The 21,224-nt window shown below is 45.8% G+C and overlaps 1 protein-coding gene across 5 annotated transcripts in view; it reads left to right on the forward strand.

The window, feature by feature from the left end:
- Positions 1-21,224, forward strand: part of ACIN1 (apoptotic chromatin condensation inducer 1) — a 57,855-nt gene that overhangs the window by 20,785 nt on the left and 15,846 nt on the right. For 4 of the 5 annotated variants that reach the window (XR_011362116.1, XM_069961598.1, XM_069961599.1 and 1 more), the window contains 3 exons: positions 1,531-5,715; positions 7,382-7,588; positions 8,184-8,296. Coding sequence is in view for 4 of the 5 variants with exons in the window: in XM_069961598.1 (XP_069817699.1) it covers positions 1,531-5,715; positions 7,382-7,588; positions 8,184-8,296 (4,505 nt within the window). In the remaining variant the exon portion in view is untranslated. Of the gene's footprint in view, positions 1-1,530; positions 5,716-7,381; positions 7,589-8,183; positions 8,297-20,791; positions 21,100-21,224 lie in introns of those variants that run through there. The other variant, XM_069961601.1, reaches the window with a different exon arrangement.

Genomic DNA, 21,224 nt, shown 5'->3' on the forward strand with positions numbered 1-21,224 from the left:
ATAGCGAACGGCTTCTGAGCTGGAGACAAGAGTCTCTTGAAGAAAGTGGCCATGTTTTTCTAACTCCGGGTAACCCATTTAATGCTTAACCTTTTCTCACACCACAGTGCATCATGGTTTAGACCAGGGGTCTCAAACTTGCGGCCCTCGGGACACTAGTTTGTGGCCCCCACCTCAATGGTAGCTTTCCTGTAAGTGCGGCCCTCATCAGCTGCTCAGCCGCGATTGAATGAGCTTAACTTTATGCTCAGCCAATCGCGGCTGAGCAGCTGATGACGCAGCAGAGGGGGGGTGGCATCAGGGACGGCTGCAGCTGTACGGCCGGCCTCCCGAAGACGATGGAGAGGTGGGCGGCGGCGGTGGTGGTGGGACGGGAGGTGTGCGGTGCAGGGGCCTACAGCTGCCGCTCCCCTAGCGTCCCCGCCGCACGTGCAGCTCCCCGGTCTCTGGAGGAGGAGGCCGCGGGGACTGCAAGGTGATCGCATCGCTGCAAGTCCTGGGGCTGTTCAGCAGGATCGGGGGATGCAGTGCAGACCCACGATCCTGCTTTACAGCCCCAGGACTTGCAGCGATGCGATCACCTCACCCTGCAGTCCCCGCAGCCTCTTCCTCCAGAGATCGAGGAGCTGCATGTGCGGCTGAGAGGAGAGCGCCAGTGCTGGGGGTGAGAGGAGGAGAAGGGGTGTGTGCCCAGCTCCCCCCAGTCCCCTCTCAGACTCCCAGTCCCCTGTGTCACCCCCCAGCTCCCCCTCTGTCACCCCCTGCTCCCCCCAGTCCCCTGTGTCACCCCCCAGCTCCCCTCTGTCACCCCTGCTCCCCCCAGTCCCCTCTTAGAGACCCCCAGTCCCCTTCTTGTGGAAAACCTGATGCGGCCCAGCCTCACCCAGACTCTACCTCCAGCGGCCCCCGGGTAAATTGAGTTTGAGACGCATGGTTTAGGCTAACATAATGTATAATTACTTCATAGTGATGCCGGTGGTGCAGGAGCTGTACATTTATAGAATGCTACTGACTATAGCATATAAGGAGTTAAACAAGGAGGAGGTGCCATTTCTCACCCCATCTATACCCCCAGGATGCAAGTTCATGATTTTCATGGGCCAGAGGCACTGTTTAGTAGATTGCCTTTCGGTTAAGTTCTCATGGCCGATAATGCTATGGTATACTGAGTATACCAAAGCACGATAGATGCAGTTGGTTTATAAAGTCCCATAGTGAAATTAAAAAATGTTTGTTAAGGTTGTGTTCACACGATTCGTCGCAGATTTGATGCTGCAGATATCAATGTAACTAAATGACTGAAAACAGCATCAAATCTGCTGCGGCTCCTGTACGTGTGAATGCACCCTTAAAAGTAAAGTTGGTTCACAGTAAAAATAAAACCATTGGTTTTACATTGTGGTACATTGCTTCTATTAAAAAAAAAAACATTCAGCCCTCATATAACTACTTTGGTTATGGCTCTTGGAATTTGGAATGTGGCTACAAAAATACTTTGTCAGTGAATCCCATTTTGTTTGTATTTTGCAGACTAAAGTTCCTAAGCCAAGTGTTATTACACAACCGGTGCAAGAACAAGAACCACGCAGGACATCAACACGTGGACGTAAACCTACTGTAAAGGAAGAAGTAGAAGACGTGGGTGAAGAGGAGGAGGAAGAAATAGAAGAAGAGAAGGAGCAAGCCATTGAGAAGGATGAGGAAGAAACTCCCAAAAGAAGAAGATCCTCAAGAACAACAGTTCAGCACAAAAAGTCCCCAAAATTGAAAAACTCCCCTTCTCCACCTCAGTTATCAGAAACTGTTCCTAAACCAGCAACTCTCGAGGGAGAGGAGACTTCAGAGGAACGTGTGCCTCCAATGCTGTCTCTTGAAGGTATTCACCAGCAGATTTCAGAGAAGCAAGTGTCACCAGTGTCAGAGAAAACAAGCTCTCCACGGCTCCTTATTAAAGAAAGCCCAAAGAGCCATAGATCCCCACACAAATGGAGACGCCAGGCAAGAGATCGGATCGAGACTGGCGCAGATGCAGCAGTTCAGCAGTCACCAGTATCAACAAGTGTTATCCAAAAGACTGCACCCAGTGAACACAAAGATGAAAAAATGGATATAACACCACAGGATTCACAGGTTTGTGAAGACTCTAAAAGTGCCTCCACGCTAACAGGAGCTTCTGCTGCAAAGGATGGAAAAGTCAGGTCATCTCTAGTATTGATGAAGCCTCCAGTCCGTTCACAATTGGAAGGGACAACATCTGCGTGTACACAGAGTCTGCAAATAGTAGAGAAGTTGTCATCAAGGGGTGTTCAGACCATGTCCATATCGGAAAAGCAAGACCTCAAGCCTTGTTCTGATGTAAAAGAAAGCCAGTCTTTGTCGAGGTCTCCTGACTTAGTAAGATCAAGTGCAAAGTCAAAAACTTTGCATGAGAAATCAGATGTGAGTTCATTGTTGCTTAGTGGTCCAAATGAATCTGCAAAATCAAATCTTTCATTAGTTTCTTCCCCAAGCCCAACTAAAACAAGAAGGTTACGTTTAAGAACATCAAGTGCACATCAGGACCAACCAGAAAGTGTAAAAGCTGCACAAGCAGTGGACCTTCAGGGGAAAGCACAAGCACCAGTGATACATAGTGAGCAAGAAAGCGTTCTAAAAGTGTCCAAAGTGAAACCGGAGGAGCAGACTGAAGCAAAAGTCAAAAAGCAGAAAACAGAAATGGCAGTAAAACCAGTAGTGATCACTGAAAAGCCACAGGAGCCTTTAGTGTCCGTTTTGGAAACTGACACAAAAGAAACCATGAGCACTAATGTTTCCCCTGACAGTTCTTTAACAGAAAATGTAAATAGTTCTGGCCCATCAGAAATGGAAAAGACCCCCCTAGTTCCTACAGTTACTCATACTGAGGAAACACCTTTGTTAGATACCCAAGCTGAAATCCCAGAAAGAACTACAGAAAACAAAAGACCATCGATTATTGAAGAACCTTTGGAAGTAATGGAAAATAACAGAGAAGATTCTGCAAATGTGGACCCGATAGAAGCCATCGTTCCTGAAATTGTGCCAGACATACGGCAGTCGTCTAACACTGAAGAGGAGATTTCAGTGAAGCCATATACAGAAACGCAAATAGTTGATAAATCGGAGTCAGAGACTGTGACAGAAGATTGCCCTATGTTTGTGGATGAAACCACTGACAATACTTCAGTGTCTCCAATGCTGACCTCACCAGGAAAAAAAGAAGCTGTAACTATAGATGAAAGTACACGGGTTGCTGTAAATATACGAGAAGCCACTGACATGTTAATAACTGAGAATTTGAGGTTGGTAACTAACCAGGAAGATACTGGACTAGTGGCTGAAGCTAAAACATCTGCCATGTCTTCAGTAGTTTCAGCATTATCATCTTGTCCTACAGAATATTCCAGTACTGAGTTATTACAAACATCCGATAACCTAGCTGTGCAACAAATTGAAGAAGCATTTGTCACAAATACGATTTCCCATGTATCTGAATCATCAGAGCAAGACAGCCCTATGGACATAGACGCCCATGAAGGTAATGTGGTTGAGATGAATTCATCAACTAATTCAGAGAGAGATCTCTCCAGCTTCTTGACTCCTCGATTGCAAGATAATACTGTGGGTGAACCTGTAACAACACCTGCAGCTGAAACACAAAAGTTTGTTGCACAGATTAGAGAAGTTATTTGTTTAGACAAACATGAAGGTACTAGTGTGCATCCCGAAAAAGTAGGGATCCAGCCTTCAGAGAGCTCCAGCAATGTTCAGCAGTCTGATGTGACAATGGCAGAGGAGGATGATCCAGTAATTGCACAGAAAGAACATGAATTGGCCAAGGACGAGGTTCCAGTTATTACACAGGAAGAGCATAAATTGGCTGAAGAGCACATTCCAGTAATTGAACAGGAAGAAGAGAAAACTGTACCAACTGTTGAAAAGGAACATCAAGAATCGGCAAAGGAGGCGGCTCCAGTTATAGCACTGGAAGAACATATATTGGCAGAGAAGAACGTACCAGTTATTGCACAGGAAAAACAGATATTGGCAGAGAAGAGTGTACCAGCTATTGCACAGGAAGAGCTTAAATTGGCAGAGGAGGCGGCTCCAGCTATTGCAGAGGTGGCGGCTACAGCTATTGCACAGGAAGAGCATAAATTGGCAGAGGAGGCGGCTCCAGCTATTGCAGAGGTGGCGGCTACAGCTATTGCACAGGAAGAGCATAAATTGGCAGAGGAGGCGGCTCCAGTTCTTGCACAGGAAGAGCATAAATTGGCAGAGGAGGCGGCTCCAGTTCTTGCACAGGAAGAGCATAAATTGGCAGAGGAGGCGGCACCAGTTCTTGCACAAGAAGAGCATAAATTAGCAGAGGAGGCGGCTCCAGCTATTGCACATGAAAAGCATAAATTGGCAGAGGAGGTGGCTCCAGCTATTGCACAGGAAGAGCATAAATTCGCAGAGAAGGAGGCTCTAGCTATTGCACAGGAAGAGCATAAATTGGCAGAGGAGGCGGCTCCAGTTATTGCACAGAAAGAGTATAAATTTGCAGAGGAGGCAAATCGAGTTATTGCACAGGAAGAGCCTAAATTGACAAAGAAAGGGGCTCCAGCTATTGCACAGGAAAAGCATTTGTTGGCAGAGGAGGCGGCTCCAGCTATTGTACAAGAAGAGCATACGGTGGCAGAGGAGGCGGTCCCAGCTATTGTACAGGAAGAGCATATGTTGGTAGAGGAGGCGGCCCCAGCTATTGTACAGGAAGAGCATATGTTGGTAAAGGAGGCGGCCCCAGCTATTGTACAGGAAGAGCATATGTTGGTAGAGGAGGCGGCTCCAGCTATTGCACAGGAAGAGCATACGTTGGCAGTGGAGGCGGCACAAGAAAAGCATCAATTGGCAGAGAAGGGGGCTCCGATTATTGCACAGGAAAGGCATGAATTGGTAGAGAAAGAGATCCCAGCTATTTCACAGGACGATTATGAACTGAAGAGAGAATTAATTTTTAAAGATCATGAAAAACCTTCAGTGCAAGAATACTCAGAGCAAGTTCATTCTTTAGGACCAGCTAAGCATGATCTAGAAGAACCGGAAAGGACTCTGTCACCAGCACAAAATCAGGTAGATAACAAAATTGTATTGATGCAATCTGAAGATTACTATAAAAGTTTACAAACTAAAGAGGATGAGATTCAGACTGTCCCATTGCCACCATCTGAGCTAAAGCAACCAGAAACAGAGTGCCCCATGGATGTAGTTATTGCACCAGATGATATGTTGTTCCCTGAGGCTGGGAAGTCTGGGAACAATGAAGTTATAGATTTTTTAGAAAAAAACAAACCACAAAAGGAAGATGAACCCGTTAGGCCAGACAGTGATGCATTAGTTGTCCATCATACTACAGATGAATTGCTGCCCAAGAAACATCAGTACGAAGAAGTGGAAGAAGATATTCATAAAGGGTCAGAAGTTGTAAAGGAGGTCTCTGTGGTAGAATTTCGTCGAAGTAGGACCTCCTCTTCTTCCTCCTCATCATCCTCCTCCTCTTCTTCCTCTTCATCATCATCCTCTTCCACATCCCGCTCAACACGTTCTTCTACAGAGAGGTCATCCCATTCCAGACGTAGCTCCTGTTCTAAGTCCTCATCACCGGAAAGGCAGGAACAGAAATCTTCAAGGTCTTCATCTCCTCACAGTGACAAGGTAAGGTTATGTTGGTTTTACTTGAGTACAGTAAATGTATTATTGAGCTTGGTGATTGGGTTGTGGTTGGACATGATAGAGAATATGCATACTCGTGATCAGCCTAAATCCCTTATTTTGTGGGTGCTTTCACAAAACAAATCACTTCATCTTTACAACGATCCATCCCAGAAGTGATAAAATGACCACAGGACCAACTATGTGGCCAGCTTTGAATTATAGCTTAGACTATAACCTCCGACATAAGAAAAATTTTATTTAAAAACAACTCTAGCAAAACTGTATTTTCTAATGTGTTATTACATAAGGAAAGTTAGACAAATTTCTAATATATACTTATTATGGGAAATGCACATATACTGCATTTTTCCTCAATTTAGTAGATCATGCAGACTTCAATTTCTTAAAAAAAAGAAAAACTTGTGACGTCACGAATCAGGGCAGAGCTGGGTGTAATTCGTATGAAGCGTCCAGCAGGGGACCCAGTATATGAAGAAATTCATTGTTAATTTTAGCACGGGTTGCAGTCATCCATAGCAGCTTGTGCACTCACCGGGTGGCAGGAAGAGGCTCCCCGCACCCATCCGTCCCGCACCGGCTCCCCTAGCCCCCCAAGGACCCCTACCCACCCGTTCATCCCGCCGGCCGACGGGAGAATTTAGAATTTCTCTAACTTTCCTTATGTAATAACATATTAAAAAATACTTTTGGACGAACTTCTCCTTTAAATAAGATACTTAAAAAAGAATCCCTTTAAGGGTGCTTTCACACGTACAGGATCCGCAGTAGATTTGAAGTGGCAGATTTAAAGGGGTTATCCAGCGCTACAAAAACATGGCCACTTTCCCCCTACTGTTGTCTCCAGTTTGGGTGGGGTTTTGAAACTCAGTTCCACTGAAGTAAATTGAGCTTAATTGCAAACCGCACCTGACCTGGAGACAACAGTAGGGGGAAAAGTGGCCATGTTTTTGTAGCGCTGGATAACCCCTTTAAGGCTGGGTTCACACTATGTATATTTCAGTCAGTATTGCAACCAAAACCAGGAGTGGATTAAAAACACAGAAGGGCTCTGTTCACACAATGTTGAAATTGAGTGGATGGCCGCCATTTAATGGCAAATATTTGCTGTTATTTTAGAACAACGGCTGTTATATTGAAATAATGGCAGTTATTTACTGTTATATGGCGGCCATCCACTCAATTTCACCATTGTGTGAACAGATCCTTTCTGTGTTTTTAATCCACTTCTGGTTTTGGTTGCAATATGAGGACCACAATACTGACTGAAATATACGTAGTGTGAACCCAGCCTAAAGCAGATCAAATATGGGACATGAAATCTGCTGCAGATTCTGCTCACCTGCGTATATCAAAGCCAAATAATTTATCTTGCTTTACATGGTGAACCCAGAGAGTGGCCTCATTTATCAACCTGTAAGAGACAAAAATCAGACATATATTTGTCTTGAGACAAATAGCAACCAATCACATTCCATTTTGAGAAATGAAAGCTGAGCTGTGATTGGTTGCTATTTGTTTGTGTCTATTTCTAGTCTTGGATATGTTGATAAATCTGGGCCACAGTGTGTGTGTGTCTATCTAGTCATAATAACCATACCATCAAATGGGCACAAAATAAAAGCTTTCTTTTACTTTCATCTCGAAGGATCAATCGGAAGCTGAATGCCCTGCAATACTTTCTTCTGAGGTCCAGCCTTTGGAAACATTGCAGCCCCCACCAAGTACCTCCCCACCTCCTCCACAGGCCACAGTGCGGCTGCAGAGAAACACCTTTAACCGAGGACACAGTCCTACTCATCTTGGCCGCAGAGAACGGCGTAGGCCGCATGCAACACACAGTGCAGAGGAGCAGGTGAGTGCGCTGGGTTTTATGGTGTGTTTACATAGAGATTTATCTGACAGTCAAAGCCAGGAATGGATTTGAAAAGAGGAGAAATCTGTCTTTCCTTTATGACCTGTTCTGTTTATTGTCTATTCCTGGATTTGGCTTCAAGAATGTCAGATAAATCTGTCTGTGTAAACGCACCATGACCACACTGCTTACTTCTCATTATCAACTAGCTGTAAGACTTTAGTAACTAGTATTTGGGCCGTAGTAAATTCTGTATAGCATAATGCAGGCATGTCCAAACTTTTTTCGAAGAGTGCCAAATTTGATGAAGTGAACATGTGCGAGGGCCGACCATTTTACATGCTATATGCTTTATAACACAGGCAGATAATAGCAAGCTGGATACCTGGGGGGCCGTAAAAGTTCAGAACGCGGGCCGCAAATGGCCCTCCGGCCGGACTTTGGACATGCCTGGCATAATGACTTGCTACCCTTGTTTCTCTTTCTTCCTTTTAAACTGTCAATCGTTGTCCCTTCTACCAAATATTTCTGCTTATGTTCGTTCTAATGCTTTACCCTCATTTCTATGTATTCCCCTCTTTCTTTTTGCTGTCAGGAACAGAGTAAGAGAATAAGATTAGAGCCACAGTCTGAGGACCAGGACCAAAAAAGTCCTGTCCCTGGGGAGCAGGAGGTGGAAGAGGAACACAGTCCAGGAGACAACAATGTGTAAGTGTCCAAAAGTGATCTGCATGGAGTATCTGTTGGTTTCACAGTTTGATACTGACAAGTATACCACATTTTATATATCAAGCTGGAAAACATGTTCAGGTAAGGCTGTGTTCTCTCATCTCTCAGAGAGGTTCCGATACTGAAGATTTTGGGGGTTTGTTTTTTAGCACAAAGCGATATTCCTCGGTTGGGCACTTTGAATTATGGGATTGATGTTTTTAAAGGAAAGCCAGAACTCTAAAGTTAACAGCAAGCACCCACCCATATAAACATTAGTTGGTCAAAAAGAATTTTAATACTTAAAGGAAATCTGTCAGCACTTTTTGGTTCTGAGGTGCTGACATTGTGAGGAAGGTTTGTGTGTTACTTGTGTTGTCCTTTTTCCGCTCGCTGCTGTACTTTGTCCCTGATCCGGTCTGTAACTTTCTGCACAAGTGTCAAAGAGGAATGAGGGTGCCGCACTTCTGCACACCTCACCTACTTCCTCCTCCCAGCTTCACTTGAATATTCATTGCGGCTTCCTGACGGAGTCATCTGTCGCTGTGCATGCGCTGTTGATAGCAAGGGCCGCGCACCCTTGCTAGTTTGTGCATCCGCCTTGGCTCTGTGCAGCACGCGCACTCCGGCAGAACAATTTGCCCATGCGCTGTAGTGCGTAGGAGCGGCACTAAGGGCCTAAGCCTATGCCCTCAGTTTCCTGTGGTGCTCCTACGCATTATGGCGCATGCGCAAATTGTTCAGAAGGAGTGCGTCAACGGCGCATGCACAGTGACAGATGACGTCGGCAGGAAGCCAGAGGGAGGCCGCAATGAATATTTAAGCTGGGAGGAGGAAGTAGTGGTGTGGCGTGCCGAAGTGCGGCACCATTACTCCTCTTTGACACTTGTGCGGAACGTTATGGACCAGATTGGGGACAAAGTACAGCAACGAGCGGAAAATGGAAACTAATGTACACACTAACAGACAAACACCTTCCTCACAATGTTAGCACCTCAAAACCAGAAAAAGTGCTGACAGATTCCCTTTAAAAAGGGGTTGTGTCATGAAGGAAATCTAGGTCTATACTGTTCTGTTAACTCACATATTTCTAATGCTTTTAGAAGCATGTCTTAAAATGACAGCTACAGACTCACTAATCCCCCATGTGTCTGCTTCATTTTGATCACTATATAGAAGGTCAGTATATTCAGTCAGTATATTTTTTGCAGACCATATTTGTAGTCCGCAGTTTTCTCTCCGCAATCTGTAAATATTAGTTCGTAGTCCATCCATAGTATGATCCGTGTATTTTGTGGACCTGTAAAAGTGGAAAGTACTATAAAAAAAAGGAGGAATGGTAGGGCTGGGCGGTATACCGTGAAAATACCGATACCGTCTCTGGCGTCGGTTAACCGACCTCAACTTTGCCAGGACGGTATCTGCGGTATTTCACATGTTTGTGTGCTGAGCAGCGACGCAGGGATGCCGGCAGCCAGGCAGGATGTGGCTGCAGCGGATCGGATGAGGGATCATTGGCCAAGTGCAGCCTCTAAGTGTCCTGCGCTCCCCGCCTGGGCCTCTCTCCCCGGTCAGCGCATGCAGCACAGAGCCGAGGACCGGATGACCGCTCTGCCCCCTCCCCCTCCAGTCACTGCCGGGACCCGTCTTTTCAAACAGGGCAATTGCCGCGCAGAGCAGTGACCTGGAGCCAGAGCGGTTCCAGAGGCTCCAGTCACTGTGCACTGCCACACTTCTCCCCCTCCGAGTAACTAACAGCAGCAGCTCTCATGAGGTAACCTCTTCCTACTATGTGCAGCTGCCGTCCACACAGCCCTCCCCCGTCACCAGTCTCCGGGAGGTACACTGTCCAGCCGCAGGGTTGTAGATCATCTCCCCCAGGTCAGATAAGGATTGATGGGACAGTGTCTGTGTAGCAGCAGGTTACTGCACGGAGGAGCCGCTGTCTTGTTTAGCTGTCGTGCTCTCTTATCACTGACACCCGAGGCAGAGGCTAAAGGAGGCGGCGGTTTCTCAGTTCTCTATGTACACAGAGCATAGCAGAGCTGTCTCAGTTGTCTCCTGTGTGTATACAGACCTGTCCCCCCCTCCTGTGTGTGTATACAGACCTGTCCCCCCCTCCTGTGTGTGTATACAGACCTGCCCCCCCCCTCCTGTGTGTATATACAGACCTGTCCCCCCTCCTGTGTGTATAGAGAGCTGTCCCCCCTCCTGTGTGTGTATACAGACCTGCCCCCCCCTCCTGTGTGTATATACAGACCTGTCCCCCCCTCCTGTGTGTGTATACAGACCTGTCCCCCCTCCTGTGTGTATACAGACCTGCCCCCCCTCCTGTGTGTGTATACAGACCTTCCCCCCCTCCTGTGTGTGTATACAGACCTGTCCCCCCTCCTGTGTGTGTATACAGACCTGTCCCCCCTCCTGTGTGTGTATACAGACCTGTCCCCCCTCCTGTGTGTGTATACAGACCTGTCCCCCCTCCTGTGTGTGTATACAGACCTGTCCCCCCTCCTGTGTGTGTATACAGACCTGTCCCCCCTCCTGTGTGTGTATACAGACCTGTCCCCCCTCCTGTGTGTGTATACAGACCTGTCCCCCCTCCTGTGTGTGTATACAGACCTGTCCCCCCTCCTGTGTGTGTATACAGACCTGTCCCCCCTCCTGTGTGTGTATACAGACCTGTCCCCCCTCCTGTGTGTGTATACAGACCTGTCCCCCCTCCTGTGTGTGTATACAGACCTGTCCCCCCTCCTGTGTGTGTATACAGACCTGTCCCCCCTCCTGTGTGTATACAGACCTGTCCCCCCTCCTGTGTGTATATACAGACCTGCCCCCCCTCCTGTGTGTGTATACAGACCATTCCCCCCTCCTGTGTGTATACAGACCTGTCCCACCTCCTGTGTGTATACAGACCTGTCCCACCTCCTGTGTGTGTATACAGACCTGTCCCCCCTCCTGTGTGTATAGAGCTGTATAAGGGTATGTTCACATCTCATTTTTCTCCACACGTCGGGCTACACGTCAGGAATCAGTGAAAAAAGGATGCGGACGTGCGGACGACAGCCACATGACGACCACATTGACTTTAATGAGCAGGACGGAGTCATTACGTGACTGTGTTCTGCTCATTTGCCGGACGTACACGGCTGTTGTGCAGGATCTGGTTGACCACTCTTGAGTCTTGCACAACAGCCGTGTACGTCCAGCAAATGAGTAGAACACAGTCACGTAATGACTCCGTCCTGCTCATTAAAGTCAATGTGGTCGTCATGTGGCTGTCGTCCGCACGTCCGCATCCTTTTTTCACTGATTCCTGACGTGTAGCCCGACGTGTGGAGAAAAACAAGATGTGAACATACCCTAACTCTGCTGAGACCCCTAATAATGACAAATAGACTAATTTCACAGCCTTGTGTTGCTGCTCAGAAAGTTAAATTTTTTTTTAAACAAAATATCCTGAGTTTGGCACAGACAAGTGGGTGTGGCTTACAAAGGGGCGTGTCATAATTATCGTTCAATTATCGTTACCGCAGCTACATGTGCGATAAACCGCGATATTGATTTAGGCCATTATCGCCCAGCCCTAAGGAATGGTCAAAATGATGACACTTTCTAGAATTGCAGATCCGACTTCTATTGGTGTGGGAATAGGTACTTTAGAAACCAATGGAATATAAATTTGTCTGTAATTGCAAATTTTGCGGACGTGTGAATGAGGCCTAAGGCTCACCGAGCACTAGGTTGGGGGTTACTCATGCACAGTTCAATCGCTGTCACCTGATCTATTCCTTCAGGACTGGCAGTTGGTTTTCACTTCACATTCAAGCCAGGGGGATTATGGGAAAGTGTCTGCACTGCTGCATGGCAACAGCAGGGTCACAGTTCAAAGAAAACGAGGAAGAAATCAGATGCATAGGGAAGAAAAATGGTACAGTGACGTAAGTTTTGTTACTAAAAACAGCACATTTGTTCTCCTTTACACATGTATGTAATACATATCTGATTTTACTTTATTTGCTCTATGACACAACACCTTTAACACAAGGTTACTATATTAGAAAATGCAAACATAGAAAATCAGATGACAAGTAGGGATGATGTAAATCTTCCATAAATCTCATCTGCCTAACCCAACCAGAAGTGCTGAGCCACCTTAAAAACATAAAAATCCATAAATCCCAAAACCCAGTTAAGCACTGTGTTAGATAGACCCTTATTCCTAATGTTTAAAGATTCTGGAACATAGCAAATGTGTTGCCAATATTCAAGAAGGGGTCAAAAAATGACCCTGGAAACTATTGGCCTGTAAGTCTAACATCTATCATGGGTAAAGTATTTAAAAAAAATAATCCTATAATGCAGCACCAGCATAGGTTTATGAGGAGTCTTGCCTTCCTCTGGGTCAGCACAGTAGGGTTATACTGTAGGTTGAACATAATTTGTAACTATACAAATTAGGGGTCCATAAATCAGGACAATATCTGTAACATACATACAGTGACAAATTCATATATGTCACTTTCCACAAAGAGTCCCAAGTGTTTGCCTGTACTCCAATGTAAACAGTGAGACTTCTGGGAAGGAGGCTATAATCTTTTAATTACATGGTACAGTATCTATATATGAACAGATCTTGGGTTATGTGCAATATACTTTTTCTTGCTACTTAACGGAAAATTAGTTTAAACTGCATATACTCCAAGCAAGTGGCACTTTTTGTGGGACAAGACTTACAAATTTATATCATTATATGTATATTTTAGATATTTCCCTGATTCATGGCCTTCTCCCTCCACATTTGTAATTGATTGTTTTAATAAAGCATTTTCTATTTTAGTAACCTTATGTTAGTATGGATCATGTCTGGGTCACTCACAGGTGTATCACTAATTGTGTAGGTGTAAATAATGTAGTTTGAACCAAACCTAAATCCATCTCTGCAAAGTCAGCTCGTCATGCGCATCAGATGGGTTTCCTTTAGCATGGAGTATGGTAGAGAGAAAACACCCAGGCCAATCCCAGGTAATTACAAGCAACTGTATATAAAGGAAGCCTCCAGCTCTAAAATTCCATCATATAAAAAAAACCAAGGATATTGACATCTAGTGAAATAGTACGCGTTTTAGGGGGCAACCCCTTAGTCATGGCAAGAAAAATAATTGAGAGATATATTTATGCACATACATACATGTATGTAACGGCAAAACACTGCCACATCTCACCCCTCCCCCATAACAGGTGGATGGTAAGTTATAAAGCCTATACCCACAATACATTTTTAAGCATGACAACATACATTCTAAAATATACTTGTATAAAATAATCACATATGTATAGCACGTCCTTTTCATAGCATATATTGCACATACTGTGATGGAAATGCTAATACTGAAGTACAAACCATACATATGTCATGCATAATAGAAATGGATGGCAAACGCGGCGAAAGTTCGGGTCCGGCAAAGTTCATCAGAACCTGAACACGCGGCATTTGACACTTAGGGTTCATTTACACAGAAAGATTATCTGACACATTATCTACCAAAGATTTAAAGGCAAAGCCAGGAATAAATTTGAAAATAGGAGAAATTCCAGGATTTCCTTTATGACCTGATCTCTGTTTATAGTCTGTTTCTGGCTTTGGCTTCAAATCTTTGGCAGATAATCTGTCATAATATTTCTGTGTAAATGGACCCTTAGAGTCTGGTGAAGTTGGATGCAGCTCTAGAGCTGCTAGGAAAGCATGGATAAAGCCTATGGGCTCATGCACACTGAGCAATAGATGAAGAATTGAAGAGGAATCTGCTCTTAATTCCTCTGTTAAAATATGAACAGAGCAATGTTCCATTGTGTTTAACGGGATTTCCACTTTGTTGTTCACACTGCAGAATTTTCTGCTGCAGTTACTACTTTCGGCGGCTTCTGCTAGAGGAATCCTATAGAAGTCAATGGGACTTGAATTCTGCTTAAATTCCGCTTACATTCTGCTTGAATTCCATTTGAATTCAGCTCCTAATAGATGGGAATGTCAAGCAGAAATCTTTCCTCTTCAATTCCTCGTCTTTTGCTTAGTGTGCACGAGCCCTTTGGCTGTATACGGGTTTTTCAGGACTTACAAATACTGAATAGTATTTGTAAGTTCAGCCGCAGTCTTTTTAATGAGTTGTCCTGTTCCAGAAAGAGGGTGGAATAAAAATGAAAGTCCTACTCACCTGCCATGATCCCCCACAGCTGCTGATTCAATGGCTTCTTTTACCTGCTACCCAATTTCAAATTCTATTTTGTGGGTTGTAAAGAATGCTGCAGTACAAAGTATTTCATTAAAGGATTATCCAGGATTAGAAAAAAACACAGCTACATTTTTGCACCACCCCTGTTTTCAGGTTGTGTGTGATATTAGAATTCTTCCCTATTCACTTTAATGAAACAGAGCAGCAGAACCACACCAAAACAGAGGACAAAATAGGTGCTGTTTTTAGAAGATAGGGGCCATGTTTTTCTAAGCCTGGATAACCCCTTTAAAGACATGAGTTGATATTCGTTTATCAACACCCAGGTCTCGGTATCATTATGTATAGAATGAATATGGCTGAACAGGAGCACGTGCACAGATGGATGGCAATGGTAAGGTGGTAAGGAATGGTAGGATTGCAGGACCAAGACAAATTATCAAACTTCTACTGTCTATAGGCACAATGTACTAGTATATAAATGGAAAGAACAGAAACCTTTTTAAAAAGTGATTTTTCCCTTGATAGCTTCCTCATAATGGTCTTTTTGCAACCTTATGAAATAAGTTACTGGATTTAAGCACAAATTACTTGTCTTTTAAAAATGTAAAAGAAATGTATTGCAGCATATACTTGGCTTTTTCAAATAGACCATGTATAGAGGATTCTGTGGCAACCAGAGTTAAAGACCTTTGATGTTGTTAAAGGCTAAAAAGGATACTTCAAGGATACATTCATACATATTCATTAAGGCAGCGCTACTGGGGTACGGGGATGTGCAAGTATACTTTATGTTCCTGTACCCCCTACCTGCCTGTACCTTTTTTATTGTCATAGGACTTCTCCTTTAAAGTGACACTGTCATTCTGACTCCTCTACACAGGTGTAAAAGGTAAATTTAGCAGTTTTCATACCTCATTTTATATCATACGTCATGCTGCTTGTTCAAGTAAAAAGTGATCTTTTATCAACAGCAGATAGTGCTAAGTGGGTGGCGCTTCACGGCAACAATGCCACTTAGCCCCGTCCACTGCACCACTGTTGGTCCACCCCTCCGTGACATCATAGGCACATAGGCCCCGCCCCCTCGCCGATCATTGGAACAGGCTGCCCTAAAGGTCTAGGTATTGGTATGGGCCGACCTAGAGGGGGTGGGGCCTAGACCTTTAGACCAGCCTGTTCCAATGGTCGGTGAGGGGGTGGGGCCAACAGTGATGTGGGTGGGGCTAAGTAACGCTGTTGCCATGAAACCCCGCCCACTTAGCACAATCTGTTGATAAAAGATCACTTTTTACTGGAACAAGCACCATGACGTATGATATAAAATAACGTATGAAAACTGCTAGATTTACCCTTTACACCTGTGTAGAGAAGTCAGAATGCAAAAAGGGGGTGACAGTGTCACTTTAAGCATTGTTTCAAGTATTTTAAATAACAGTAACAGGAGTCGGTGGTCCCAGATTGGTTCTTTCCTTTGGTAGCCGTCGCTGACCGCTTGTCCTTTGTGACAGTAGTATGCTGCATTGGCTGGAGACTCTGCTCCATACTTGTCCACCTGGAGGAAGCCATCACCATGCAAACTACATAAGCCACGTTGACTGGGCTTACAAGCTACAGGTTGGACATCACTGCAATAATAATACCTAGAGAATTTCTCAGCTACTATACGGTTTACTATAATGGTGCCAGATATTTGTTTTCACCATGTTGGGTAACACCCTACATTAATTTTACCAGAGCTTGTTAAGATGAGAAAGCTCAGCTCTGGTTGGTGTGGACAACAAAGACCCAGTTTTATGATGATCTCCCCCAATAGCCCAGATTTACTTAAACTACCTAATGTAAGTTTAGCCATAATGTGAGCGCATTGTGATGCTAAATAGACACTAATGGCCTAGGGCAATAACTGGGAATGCAAGATTCTGGCTCCTAAATGAGACCTCTGAGCCACTGTAAACGTGAGCGGGTTTTGTTCCCCATGTGAATCACATGTTCTATGTTTTTATATTCACACATGATGCTTTGTTGCAGTTTTTCATTTAGTTATTTGATCCGATGTTCTTTATTTGAGTCCGATGTTCTGCCTTTTATATTTCTCATTCCTTTTTAACCCAGCAGGTAAAATCTCTGCTACAACTAATACATAGAATACTTTTTCTTTGGTCACAGAGTAACTATAATGGAAAGATTTGCATCTGAACAAAAAAAAAAACCTAACCACAATACTATGTGAACCTAGCCTTACACGTTTACCTATTCTTGAGTGAGTCTATGTGGGCGGAGCTTTGCAGCGTTGTTTTAGTGAAGGTTTTAAACACTATGTGTATGCAAAGGGTTTATTTTTTTTAATGGACCAAAAACTTCTGTTTTACATCTCAAAAGAAGCCCAAAACAAAGCTGTTACATAGCCTAAGATTTATGGTTGGTCAGTAGTCATAGGTGAAGTCTGGCAAAATTTGAAATTACAGTGCAGGCAGGGGGTGGGGGAAACATTATTAAGAAAGCATTGTTACCGGACCCCATGCCTGCACTGTGCCGCATCACTGGGCTCCCATACCTCGCTGGATGTCATTTTATCCTGGCATCGGGGTACGTCACAACTTGGCGAGAAAGGGTGGCATATAGCACACTCAGTCTCTCACACTCAGGCTATGTTCCCACACAGTATTTTTGCTCAGTATTTTGCAACCAAAACCAGGAGTGGATTGAAAACACAGAAAGGCTATGTTCACACAATGTTGAAATTGAGTGGATGGCTGCCATTTAATGGCAAATAATTGCTGTTTTTTTTAAAACAACGGCCATTGTTTATAAATAACTGCTATTATTTGCCATAAAATAACGGCCATCCACTCCATTTCAACAGTGTGTGAACATAGCCTTTCTGTGTTTTCAATCCACTCCTGGTTTTGGTTGCAAAATACTGAGCAAAAATACTGTGGCAACATAGCCTTATGGTAGCTTCACACGTAACTTTTTTGCAGTGGATTTCTCGCTGCGAAATCTACTGCGGATACTTGCCCATTCACTTCAATGGGCTGACATACTTGCAGCGGGATTGTCATGCCGCTGCGAGTTGGGGACATACTGTACCAGGTCCCAGCTCCAGCTTGCTTCGGGCTCTTCAGCGGTCAGGCAGTCAGTGCCCTGCAGCGGGGCGGCACACTGATTGGCTCAGTGGGACGTCCAGATGGGAACCCCTGAAGTAAGCCTGAGTGTGGAGCAGGTACAGTATGCGCCAGCAGGCCGGGGGTTAACAGGGCTGTCAGTTACATACAGCAGGATGTTAGATTACTAGCTTCCAATGCCCTTGTGTCTATTACAATAGATATGTATATAACTAGATATCTTTGGTTGTTTTACTGCTTTTAGTAGGGGGCTTGTAAGGGGTCATACACACGGACAGTGCTCCGTATTATGATGATGTCAGGAGCTCCTAAGCAGTTTAACGCAAGTTCACGCTACTGTACCAACACAGCTGCACGGCTGTGTCAGTACACTAATATAGACTCTTAGGGTATATTCACACGGGCGGGCTCGCAGCGAGATTCTTGCTGCGAGCCCGGCAGGTCCTGGCAGTTCCCATACACTACATACTTGCTGCGGTCTAAACGACCGCAGCGAGTATGTAATTATACCGCCCTTAACCCCTTCTGCTCCCGCCCGTCTCCCCGCTGTAAACATACTTTACCTGTCCTTGCTGCACGGGTCCGGCGTCCTGCTCTCCCGCCCGGCCAATCAGTGGCTGCGGCTGGGCAACACACTAATTGGCCGGACGGGAGAGCAGGACGCCGGACCCGTGCAGCGAGGACAGGTAATGTATGCTTACAGCGGGGGAGCCGGGCGGGAGCAGAGGGGGTTAAGGGCGGTATAATTACATACTCGCTGCGGTCGTTTAGACCGCAGCGAGTATGTAGTGTATGGGAACTGCCAGGACCTGCCGGGCTCGCCGCAAGAATCTCGCTGCGAGCCCTTTCGTGTGAATATACCCTTACACTGTTTAGGAGCTCCTGATTAATCACAATGCAGGGAGCTCCCAGGTCCAGGCCACAGAACACTGTCCAGGTATGCCACCTGCAGCCAGATTTGCCCCATGTAGCCAGATATGCCCCCGAGGTAGACGCACACACTGTGCCCCCTAAGTAGCTTTACTTAGTGGGAGATTTTTGAGAGTGTGTAAATATACACTGGTGTAAACTGCCCACAGCAACCAGTCACAGCTCCTCTTGTATTTTACCAGAGATTAAAACTGAGCTGTGATTGGTTGCTGTGCGCAGTTTACACCAGGTGTATATTTACACCCTTTCATAAATCTCCCCCTGAATGTTTCCTAAGTAGATGTAGCTTCCACTTCTGCTTTCTAGGACTGATCTCTGGGTAGGAATGAGGAGTGCAGAGCAGCTACACACAACCAGCACCGATACTCAGCCAACAGTGGCGCTGTGTGTGGGGGGTAGTGGTGATTTTGTGCGCTGGGCCGATAAGTAACAGTGCATGTTGTCAGCAATCCTGTGGTTTCACCTGCATGCGATGCTCACCACCTGCACCAGGTTGGACCTTTTCTGTTTCCCAGATAACCCCTTTAACAAGTGCTATAAGCTTTAGTACCTCATCTGTTTTTACAGTTTAAAAAATTGTTTACAACATATACTTTTCCTGCTGTACACAGTAATGTAGCGGACTGCATTTTTGTATACAGCAAAATTAAAGGAGACGTCAGTATTGTATTCCCCCCCAAAAAGTTATACAAATCACTAATATACACTTATTACGGGAAATGCTTATAAAGTGTTTTTTTCTCCCTGCACTTACTACTGCATCAGGGCTTCACTTCCTGGATAACATGGTGATGTCACGACCCGACTCCCAGAGCTGTGTGGGCTGTGGCTGCTGAGGAGGATGATGGTAGAGAGATGCTCAGTGTCCTGTGTCCCCCTGCCATCATCCTCTCCAGCAGCTACAGCCCGCACAGCTCTGGGAGTCAGGGCGTGACATCACCATGTTATCCAGGAAGTGACGTCACTTCCTGGATACCATGGTGATGTCACTTCCTGGATACCATGGTGATATCACCATGGTCACATCACCATGTTATCCAGGAAGTGAAGCCTTGATGTAGTAGTAAGTGCAGGGAAAAAAGCACTTTATAAGCATTTCCCGTGATAAGTGTATATTGGTGATTTGTATAACTTTTGGGGGAAATACAATACATTAATAAAAATTTCCGCTGGACTTCTCTTTAAAGGATAGGGCTGGATGTTTAAAAATGTGACAGGCGGTGGGGAAAAAATAACAAACCTTGCTTACCTTTCCCTGTGCCCACAATATGTGCTGCGTGACCGACCCCTGAACCCTGCCAGTAGGCGTTTTCTTTAGAGTTGTGATGACTTTAAGAAAGCTACCACTGCAGCTTATGTGCTAAAGCCAGAAGTGGATTCAAATGAGAGGGAAATTGTGTTATCCTTTTATATGGGGAATCTTCACCTGTTGCAAAACTACAATACCCACCATGCCTGGATAGCCAAAGCTTTAGCTGTCCAGGCATGATGGGAATTGTAGTTTTTCAACAGCTGGAGAGCTGAAGGTTCCCCATCCCTGTGTTATATTTTCCTTCCTGTTGGATCCACTTCTGGTTTTGACACACAAATTGCCATGTGAGACTAGCAAAGAAGTCCCAGTGTCGGCCCGGCCTAATCCAGTGATCAGATGTGGCCGTGCAGCCAGACCTGCTTAGTGTGGCCGTGTTTTCCATCACTATGACCCCTGACCTCCTCAGCACGGCCATTTGGTCCATTATGAGGGTGTCCTGCCCAAAGACCCTGCAACTTCCCCACCATTTATCAGCCTTTTTGTTATACTAGCATATTGGTGGGAGCATTGCCCCCTGCTGCACTTACTGCACCCTGTGGGGGTGTTCATACTAAGCACTTTGAGGCGTTTTTTTATTTAGTAGTTTTTAATTTATATAACTAATAACCAATGGCTGCAAAGAGAATGGTAAATGTAATGGTGGGTGCACCCCTAGTGAGGAGAGGCTCAGAGCCCCAGGTCTCCTCAGTCAGTGACTGGGGGGGGGGTGACCTTCCTCGGCCGCAGGTTGCTATGGGAGACGGACGTCCATCCGGCGTCCAGTAAGGGGTTAAGAGCGTGGCTCGTCGTGCGGCGGCGCGTGTAACGTGAGCGGCCAGCTGTGCCGGGCTTCTGGCTCCTTCCCTCGCTCCCTCCCCCACCCCGGCCCCCGGGAGCCTTCCCGCCCCGCCCCCTCTCCTCCCCGCACTCAGGACTGCTGGGTAATCATCAAGATGGCTGCAGAGCATGTATGAGTGTGGCTCCCCTGCCGGACACTGAGCGAGCACCACAGGGGCCCGGGCTTCCGAGGCGCTATCGCCGCTGCTGCACGTCTGCTGTCTTCTCTCTCCCTCTCTCCCCTTCCTCTCCTCCCCGCTCCCCGGCTTTCCCTTCCCTCATCCCCAATATATTCGACCTCCAGAGGCTCCTTTCCGCCCACCTCTCCCCCTCCCCCTTTCCTTTTCAGCCGGCTTCCAGGGAAATGTTATCGGAAAACAAAGACTGGTAAGGGGACGGTGGCCGGTGGCGGCGGGCGGGGGAGCGGGGCCCTTTGTTGGCTATAGCCATGTGATGAGCGGCGGGGGGCTGCCGCAGTGTGTGCGGGGAGGGGCGGGACCATCACACCGAGC

The sequence above is a fragment of the Dendropsophus ebraccatus genome, chromosome 3, assembly GCF_027789765.1.
Source record: "Dendropsophus ebraccatus isolate aDenEbr1 chromosome 3, aDenEbr1.pat, whole genome shotgun sequence".
In the NCBI taxonomy this organism is placed as follows: domain Eukaryota; kingdom Metazoa; phylum Chordata; class Amphibia; order Anura; family Hylidae; genus Dendropsophus; species Dendropsophus ebraccatus.